At 43.0% G+C, this 10,152-nt stretch overlaps 1 protein-coding gene across 1 annotated transcript in view; it reads right to left on the bottom strand.

The window, feature by feature from the left end:
- The window catches only part of LOC130032320 (leucine-rich repeat-containing protein 37A-like), a 46,252-nt gene extending 36,507 nt beyond the window's left edge, over window positions 1-9,745 (bottom strand). Inside the window, exons 1-3 of the mRNA XM_056123927.1 lie at window positions 9,392-9,745; window positions 6,910-6,981; window positions 2,165-2,236 (exon numbers count right to left, since the gene is read on the bottom strand). Of these exons, the coding sequence (XP_055979902.1) occupies window positions 2,165-2,236; window positions 6,910-6,981; window positions 9,392-9,738 (491 nt within the window). The 5' untranslated portion in view covers window positions 9,739-9,745. The remainder of the gene's footprint in view (window positions 1-2,164; window positions 2,237-6,909; window positions 6,982-9,391) is intronic.
- Between the last annotated feature and the right edge of the window lie 407 nt (window positions 9,746-10,152).

The following is a 10,152-nucleotide window of genomic DNA, read 5'->3' on the forward strand; positions in this document are numbered from 1 at the left end:
ATGTACTTTGGGGGAATAATAAAACTAAAGAAGAAATTCTCTAGCCCCAAAGTAGCCCAAGAGCTTGTCCATCACATCATTTGAAATACAAATCCTCACATCTTTCTAAGTAAGTTTTAATAAAAGCTACCTTGCTTCACACACAAAATTAAAAAACAAAATCAATAAAACCATGGGCTGAAGCAATAGTACAGCTGGTGGGGCCTTTGCCTTGCATGCATCCCAAGAGCTCGACAATCACATCATTTGACATACAAATTCTGAGCTCTTTGAAGAGAAACTGAGATATCACCAGGATGCAAAATTCCAAGGTCCCACCCAGAAAAGGCTGGTCCCCCTCAGAGAAGAAGTTACACAAGAATCCATGAGATAACAAAGAGAATATCAACAGTGTAAGGCATTCCTGTGAAAACACCCAGATGAAGTTTAAGTATGCAAAATTCCAGGAAAAAACAACCCTTTTGGAAGGATTGAATAAAAGCACCTGGCTTGCTCTTCATGCCCTAAATATCTCACTTGTTTCTTTCTGTTTCTTTGCTTGCTTTTTTCCACTCTGGAGAGCCTGTGTTCTCTCTCGAACACAGACTTCTTACTTTCTCTCCCTCACATCTTTCTAAATAAGTTTAAATAAAAACTACCTTGCTTCATACACAAAATTAAAAAATAAATAAAACATGGGCAGGAGAGATAGTGGGGCGTTGGCCTTGCACTGCACGCAGCTGACCCGGGTTTGATCCCCAGCATCTCATATGGTCCCCCCAGCATTGCCAGGAGTAATTCCTGAGTGCAGAGCCAGGAGTACCCCCTGAGTATCGCTGAGTGTGATCCAAAAAGCAATAAATAATAATTAAATATTAAAAAATAAAAACGAACGTATTTGCATAGATTTTTGTTTTTATTTAGTAGTGCTCAGGGTCTACTTCAGGGATATTACTGGGAGTCAGGGACTGGGGAGCCCAGAACTGTGTCCTGCTGGAAATCCAACCCGGGCCTCCTGTTGCAAAGCATCACACTCATCATTTGTGCAATCTCCTCAGCTGACAAAAACAATTCTTAAATTAATGGGCCAGGTAAAACTGGACCATGCATTGGATTTGATCCATAAAGGAACTCTATATGAACACGGAGGAGATGGTATATTAGCACTTAGGTTTCTATGGGTGGAGCAGATATAAGTACTTTTCATCTATTAGTAAAGTTTGAAAAACACTTTTGTGAAGCAAGATAGTTTACATCGAAAGAAACTTTCTTAGAAAGATGTGGGGAGGTGGGAAAGAGAAAGAATGTGTTCATGAGATAACACGGCTTCTCAGAGCAGAAAAAGCAGACAAAGAGACATGAGGACAAGTAAGCAAATTACATGATCCAGGGAGAACATGGGCTTGAAGAGTAAGCCTAAAGTTTTTTTTTTCATATATGTCCATATATATATATGATGTAGGCAGGTAGATAGGGAAAGGCCCTTTGCAATGAAACAAAGTTTCATGGAAGAAGAATTCTAGGAATGACCCACCTTGTGGACACAGAAAACAAAGGCCTGATAAGACCAGACCCTCAGGATATAGGCCTCCCCACGGAATTCCTCTTTTTGGACCTCCCTGGTAACCTCCTTAGCAACGGACTTTTACCTGGAAAGAGGCCTCACGTGGGGACAGGCTGGAGCAACCCTATAAAGGCCACCTTGAACAAAGGAAGGGCGCACATATGCTGCCTGAGCCCATGTGCTGCTTGCGCCCACGTGGCCGAGCACATGTGGTGTCTGAGCACATGTGTGGCCCGCATCTCCCCTCTTCAGATGTGTACTTTCATTCTTTCGTGTCTAACTTTACTCTCTCTCTCGCTTTCTCTCTCTCTCTCTCCCCCTCCGCACCTAAAAATCCTACAAATAAAATCCATTAACTTCACTCACTGCTTGTCTACTCCTGAAATTCCTTTCTGCGAGACCCCACTTCACATAAGTCATCCGTGGGGCCCACCGACATCATATATATATATATATATATATGCAAATGTAATTTAGTGTCAGAAATGACACGAGAGGTTTTTAATGCCATACTTACAAAACTACAAAATTTTATTGCTGGAAAAAAGGATGAAGATTAACTTGCACACCCCCTTGTTTTAAAAACAGAGCTAAAAATTCATAAATAAATGATTAACTTACAAGTACTTGAGGTTTGGAAGGGCTTCAAATGAATCCTTACGTAATTCTGCCAAAGAATTGTCACTGAGTATTCTGAAAAATGGAAAAATTATTTCTGGTCTAAAATGCAAAATAACTATGACTATTTATTACATAGGACTATTTTTTTTTCTTAAATTTTTATTAGTGAAACACCATGAGGTACAGCTGTAGACTTACAAATTTCTGTGCTTGGGTTTCAGTTATACAATGATTGAATACCCATCCCTCCACCAGTGCCCATTCTCCACCACAACCAGTCCCAGTATCCCTCCCACCCCCCATCCTCCCATCCCACCCTACCTCTGTGGCAGGGCATCCCTTTTCTTATCTCTCTCCTTTTGAGTGCTGTGGTTTGCAAAAGAGACATTGAGTGGCAATCTTGTTCGGTCTATAGTCTACTCTCATCATGCATTTCCCATCCTGAGAAGAACCACCCGACGCCCTTTATTTGGTGCTCCCTTCTCTAGCTGAGCTGCCTTTTCCCCTAGCGTGTGCAGCTGTGCACAGGACTATTCTTACACATAATAATGGTGCTATCTAAATATCCCAATTCTTATTTAACTTAGGGATAGTGGCCTCTGTTTAAACTCTTTATTTTGTCCTCACCTAGATGCATCATGAACACGAACACAGCTATTGACTCTTCTCACCAAGTAACCTATATAAAGCATATTCTCTAGGTCACAAAATCTGTCAGATCCAAATTCTGTGTGACACCAGAAACACAGGGCTGCCACTCCCTGCTCTCTTCCCAAACATTACTCTGAGTCCCCCATGAAGAATGAAATTAAGTCTGGAAAGGAAGCCCTAAGAAACTTAACACCATTAAATTGTTTTGTTCTGGGAAGGAAAACGTGCACAAAGTGCACATGACATTTGGGCCCAGAGCAATAGTACAGTGGGGAGGGTTTTTGCCTTGCACGTGGCTTACCTGGGTCGGACCCGGCACCCCATAGATCCCCCACGTCTGCCAGGAGTCAGCCCATAACCAGTAGCTGTGCACCCCCCCCCAACAAAAAAGAGCAGGCCAATAAAGCGAAGGCCCCAAGACACGTTCCTGACAAGGAACCCAGCTTCCCAGAGGCCCCAAGCATGCCCCTACCAATCACACCCTCCTCTGACACACACCCCTGACTTGAACGAACATTATTTGGGGGGTTTCTTCGGTGCTTTGTTTTGTTGTGGGGCCACACCCAGAAGTGCTCAGTGGTTACTCCTGGCTCTTCGCTCAGGGATCATTCCTGGTGGTGCTCAAGGGACCATATGGGGTGCTCAAACTCAGGTCAGCAGTCTGCAAAGCTTAAAGCCTTTCCAGAGGCAGAGAATTTGATACTGGTCCATGGAATTGGGTTGCCTTGGAAGGCAGGACCAGAGGGCAGGAAAGCTATCCAAGATTTTCAAACAAAGACTTGAAATTCGGCTTCTCTTCCCTCCTTTACCTTATAAGGATCAAATGTAAAAGGGAGTCTCCACACGGTTTGCCCCCAGCCCAGGCCCCAGAACTGGAAAGTTTGTATAGTCTGTTGAGGACTCCCATGTTGGAAACCGATAATTGCTGCCAATTATGGTTTAGATTCCCTGCTCCAATGTCCCCTTTTGTTTAGAAAAATTTCACCTTTCAGAACTAAGGATAACCCCTGCGCACCACTGTGTGGCACCAGAGCAAAATTATTTAAAAAAAAATTCTACTTTTTTTAATGTTTAGAAAAGTATGCAAGCGATTTCCATTTGTAGACTTTCTCTCTAGGTCTGAGGTCATAGCCTGGATGAAAATACAATTATTTCCAACGCACTGAAACAGCCTTTGGTTTTGGTTTTAGATCACGCCTGGCTGTGCTCATGGCTTATTCCTGGCTCTGTGCTCAGGGATCACTCCTGGCAGGGCTGGAGGGCCCTATGGGGTGGTGGGGATTGAATCCTGGTAGGCCATATGCAAAGCAAAAACCCTACCCACAGTACTACCGCTCTGGCCCTAAAACGGTCATTTCTCATATTAGGAATGTCAACTGACAATGACAGATTAGCAAATTGTTCATTTGGCCTCTAATACAAACCACAGATATTTTTCACATCGCGTTTGTTATAGACATCTCAATCTTTTGGTTCTTCATCACAAATTTGAAGTTAGTTGTTAGACATACAGGTGGCTATTAGGTATGTCAATATGTGTTATTTAATAGCACTGTCACTGTCCTCCCACTGTTCATCGATTTGCTCAAGCAGGACCAGTAACATTGTGAGATTTGTTACTGTGTTTGGCATACCGAATACATCACGGGTAGCTTGCAAGGTTTTGCCGTGTGGGCGAGATACTCACTGTAGCTTGCCAGGCTCTCTGAGAGGGGCGGAGGAATCAAACTCGGTTGACCAGGTTGGCCCCATGCAAGGCAAACGCCCTACCCATTGTACTAACCATAAAATTAAAATATGGATGGGATCCCTTTTATTGATTCATCAGGGCAGCCCCAAAATAAAGAATGCCCAGAGGTGGATGGGCATGGAGAAACAATACTTTCATGAACTGGCACAACTATTTTGAGGTCAATTAAATTTTTATAACTATATACTCTTCAGCCCAACAAATCCATCTCTAAATAGCTAATTAACAGACCTATCTGCCCATATTCACAAGGCCCTGTGCTGCGGTAATACATGTGACCAAAAAAAATCAAAGCATCTTTCAATAGAATTATTATGAAACAGGATTTTAAATAGATGGGGTAAACCTCTATGCACCATAAAGGAAAGAAGTCTAAAGCAAAATAAAGTGAAAGTATCAAGTGGTAGCTGTTATATTTATAGAAAAAACAAATCAGAAGATTTACTTTCGCATTATGGATCATTTAAAAATTTTTAATGAAGAATGTAATCATGTACCTGTGAGTCGAGAGCATCAGCAGCCTGATGGCACCTTCAGACTTCCAGATACCCCAAAATTGCTGCTGTGCCTTTGGCCAGACCCCAAAAACTTGGGGCAAAGTTTACCAAGAAAGTAAACTGACAAAAGTTAGGTATGTTTCCCACATACCTACAAACCACCTCCGACTCAGCTATATAATTGGAGGCATGGCCTCTCTGGTTTCTGATTGAACTGCTTAATGGCCATGATCCCAGAGATTCAGAAGCAAATCTTGAAACCCAGCAGCTTTTGGCAGAAATGCGTCTGGTCCCTGCAGTAGGTTACCAGAGCTGGGCTAACCCAGGTGGGAATAGGTTTCGTGCCTTGGCCTGTTCCCCCTGTTGGCCCAGTGGCGACCATCGTTCAGAGGCCACTGGACAGTCAGGTTTGGGCCCGCAGTGACGAGACATGCAGGGCCTCACAGAATGGGGGTGGAGCCGGTCTGTCCTCCCCACCCCAACGAGACCCCAAGTCATCGCCCACGAACGGCCTCTCTGGCTCCTGATCAAGCTGCTTAACAGCCTTGATCCCAGAGACTCAGAAACAAATCTCAAAACTCAGTGGCTTTTGGCAGAAATGCGTCCAGACTCCGCAGTAGGTTACTGTCGCCGGGCCACCCCAGGGGGGAAAGGGTGTTGTCCCTCCGCCTGCGCCCCCTTGGCAGCTCAGTGGCCATCATCCTCCAGAGGCCATTAGACAGTCAGGTCTGGGCCTGCAGCGACAAAACTTGTTGGGCCTCACAGGATGGGGGTGGAGCGGGTCCTAGTCTCCCCGTCCCAATGAGACCCCAAGTCATCACCCAAGAACGGCCTCTCTGGCTCCTGATCAAGCTGCTCAACGGCCATGATCCCAGAGACTCAGGAGCAAATCTCAAAACCCGGTGGCTTTTGGCAGAAATCCCTCCAGATTTAAGTGTTAAAATTTTGAAATTGCAAAATCACATGACCCTACTACAGCCACGCAACATCATATGTTATTCATAACCAGCAATAGAACACAAATTGTCTACTGCTGCCTTTTCAACAGATCTGAGTGTTGGGGTAAAATCTCAAATAATAATGGTGGGTCTGGTGTTGAAATATTGAATGTGATCAAAGTAGAGAGAGAGTAATGTGGAAATCATCTGCCCCACAGGTAGGGGGAGGGTATGGGAGGGGGGTATACTGGGGTTTTTTGTGATGGAGAATGGGCACTGGTGAAGGTACAAGTGTGTTTCATTGTATGACAGAGACTTAGACCTGAAAGCTTTGTAACTGCTCTCATGGTGATTCAATAAATAAAATTATAAAAAATGAAAAAAAGTAAGATGGAGTTCTAATCAGTGGCTAAATAAATAGCAGTACTCCTACATAAAAAAGAAAGAAAGAAAGAAAGAAAGAAAGAAAGAAAGAAAGAAAGAAAGGAAGAAAGAAAGAAAGTAATCATGTTGGCTTGCTACTCAAGCCAAGGTTCTCCTGTGAACACATTTCCTGTTTGCTCATCTCTGTGTGCTCTCTCTAGAACTTCTCTTTTTCTCCTCTCACATCTTTCTAAAATAAGTTCAATAAAAACCATCTACATCACCAAAATATATACCTATATGTATATGTGCGTGTGTGTATACAATTAACTCTACCAGTTATGGAATGGAAAACAAAAAGACTTTTAACGTAAGAGCTTGGTAAACCAAAATTTTTTAAAGTAAACTATTATAACTAAGAGAGGTTGTTTTGGGACATGAGGGCGAAATAGCTTCTATGTGGTGTTGATCTTAAAATTGTATACTACGGAGGATTTTATGGTGCAATTATTTTTTAATATTCATATTTGGAGAGAATATACTCACAGTTTCTCAACCCATGGGTATGCCTTCCATGTATTTCCATCAATGGAAGAAATAGAGTTTCCTTGGAAATCTCTGTGAAGAAACACAGTTCACAGATTTGAACAGGTAGGAAAAGAATGAACAGAATAAGTAAAAGAATCATGGAAACACAGAATACTCCAGCTTATCTCCATAGCTATGAGTTTCCCATTATGCCCAACTAAAGACATGATGTGGGGTGACTGGTCAAACAATGAAATATCTCACAATCTGAACTTCCTAATTCCTGGAGTAGATAAATACTGCCAGCTAATTAGCCTGTAAGCCATTTTTCTAAACTCACACCTATTGTAACTCCTACTGCAAATCAATGGAGAAAATTATAATTTCATAATTATCATATAAAGAAAAATGAACAAAATTATCAGCAAATAAATATTTTAAAGCATTGCCAGGGAACACCAAAGGTTTAAGTCAATGCTCTCTGTTGAAATTTCAAGATAGTAGAAATTTCTAGATAGAGACTACGGAAATTAGAAAGTGAGGGGGGACTAGTGAGGAGAGATATATTCAACGTGCCTCAGGAAAAGAACAAATCACAAAGAACTACCTTCATTGGGGGTGGCGAGGAATGCACAGGAAAGAGAGTAGAAGGAAACCCAAGATGGTAACAGAAGTTACCACGCGGCAGTCAAATAGCTGGTAGAGTGGGAAAGTGGGATTTTTGCACCTTATCCTGTTTACTTTACTGACCTATTGTAACAAAGAGAATATGTTCATGAATTTACACATGTATAGACGCATGAAGTTGGTGGAGGGGGGGATGGTGCTCAGGACTTGCCCCTGGCTCCACGCTCAGGGTCAATAATTTTTCATTGAACTGCTGGCAGTGATGGAGGGGGACCCTATGAGGTGTCCGGGATTGAACCTGGGTTGGCCACATGCAAGGCAAGAGCCCTACCCACTGTCCTAGGACTCTGGCTCCCTGAGTTCAGTTTTAAACACTAACTCTGTGGATCACTTTGAATCTAGTTTTGTCAACTTCCCTCAGCAACATGTGTATATAAGCTGCAAATGTGTACATAATCCAAATATAAACCTAATCAGTTTACATACACAGTTTTCAGGGTGAAAATGTTGAAACAGAAACCTATCCCACCAACCTAGAGAACATTTCCACTCAAGACTTCTGGATGCTTTATGATGTCTAAGCCCCAAGTTGAGGGATATGTTTAAGGAGGCACAGATTCGTAACTGTTTCATATTACAAGCATATTACATATCTCCAAACACAAAAATCATACCAAACATGCACAGCTTTTTATATGCCCAGCACATAAATAATTTTTGATCCAAAAAAATCAACCTCTAATTCCCAGCTGAAGTTGCTCTGTGTCAGCTCTCTGCAGCTTTCCCCAACTGACAAGATTCTGTACATTTCTGTGCCTCTGTTGGTGCTTGGTGACACGCTGCCTTTCCTTTTTGTGTATTCCCTTTCTCCCCAATACCATCATGTTTAAGAGCCGATGACATATTGTTGTGGCTAGGTTGAGGGAAATGGGTGCTTTATATGGAAAGTCGATGTAAACAACTGTAATTCTGAAATGAGAGATTAATGAATACAGACAGCATTCATGTGTATGCTAGTTGCCTGATGTAAGTATATAGTTTCACGGGGAGGCCACACCCGGCAATACTCAGGTGTGACTCCAGGCTCTGCACTCAGGAATCACTGATAGTGGTGCTCAGGGGACCATATGGGATGCCGGGGATCAGAACTAGGTGGAACACGTGCAAGGCAAATGCCCTACCTACTGTACTATCACTCTGGCCCAAAGTATTTACATAGATTTCATAGTATTACTTTTGTTGCAATTGGAGCTGGTTAGATCTCACAGTCAACCCTTCTCCACCACCTTGGCCTCATCTCTATAGGGATTCATGTTAAACTTGTTTCAAGGTACTAACTTCATAAGTATCAAAATCAACAAGTATCACAACAATATTAGGAGGTGATAACTTACCATTACCCCCACCTCAAGAAAAGGGAACTGAGTCACAGAGCTAAATAACTTGTCCAAGTTAACAAAGCTAACAAATGCAAACTCGGGCAATCTGGCTCCAGAATTCATGTCCATAAGCACAAGATTGTGGCACCAGCAATAAAAGATAAGGAGGACAAACTATTTTTTTTTAAAAAAAGGCTGTAGCACAAAGAAAACAAAGGTTAAGGAATTAAATGAGTGGATGATGGGATGAAGGATAGGCTGATGGTGAGATAAAAATAGAGAAGGAAAAAGGGTACGGACGTTTATAACCAAAAGACTAGAGAAGCAGCAGCAACAGATAAGGAGAATGAGGATATCTTTTGACTAACAAAAGATAAAAAATGGAAATCATTTAACGTGGGCAGGGGGATGAGGCAGACACAGGGAGACATTGAAGAAAAGGCTTGCTATGTCAATAGGCAGAATGCAGAGAACAGAGGAAAGGGGATTCTTACAGGACGGTGAAGGTGTTGGTGTTGGGCCCTGGCACAGGCACTCTATGGAGCCTCTTCTCTGGACTGAGACCGGAGCAGGAGAGGGTCTTATCTGTGCAGGTACAGAGCTCACATATGTTAAAGGTCATGGAGACATTCTGTTCCAGTTGCTCAGGGAAATCTACGTGTGCCTTTTCTGAAGCATGTCGTACAGCAGGAAGGGCAGAAGAGTGTGTCAGAGAAGAATGATATGTTGTCGATGTTTCTGGTTGTGGAGTTGCTTCATTTGGAGTCTGAGCTGAGACCTCCTGCTGCTCGGGAGAAGGCTGACGCTCATTACTGACCTCTGCAAACATGTCAATTGTCATGTCTGCAAGTGTTTCCCTCGCACTTGGAACATTGAAGGGTTGAGCCTCATTCTTACTTGGTGATGACACATATTCAGGATGGTCTGATGGTTTACCTACAAGCTCTCGAGGCCATGGCTCTCGAGGCCACGTTGACACCTCATGGACCAAAGATGATACGGGCTCAACTTTCTTCAAACTCTGACCTGACTCTAAAGGCTGAGCTTCCACCTCCTGAGGCACTGAAGATCCTCTCTCCTCGGAAGCCAATGTAGGCTGAACTAGGGTTTCTGGCAGGACTGAAGCAGTATCACCCTTTTCAGGGGTACTTGACAGCAAATCTGAGTCTGAAACTACCACAGGTTTTGATTCCTCGGGAGATCCTAGAAGTGCAGCTGGGCTCTGTTGTGTGCTTGCTGAAAGTTCAGCTTCCAG

Source organism: Sorex fumeus, unplaced genomic scaffold (genome assembly GCF_029834395.1).
Source record: "Sorex fumeus unplaced genomic scaffold, SorFum_2.1 ptg000001l, whole genome shotgun sequence".
Lineage (NCBI taxonomy): Eukaryota > Metazoa > Chordata > Mammalia > Eulipotyphla > Soricidae > Sorex > Sorex fumeus.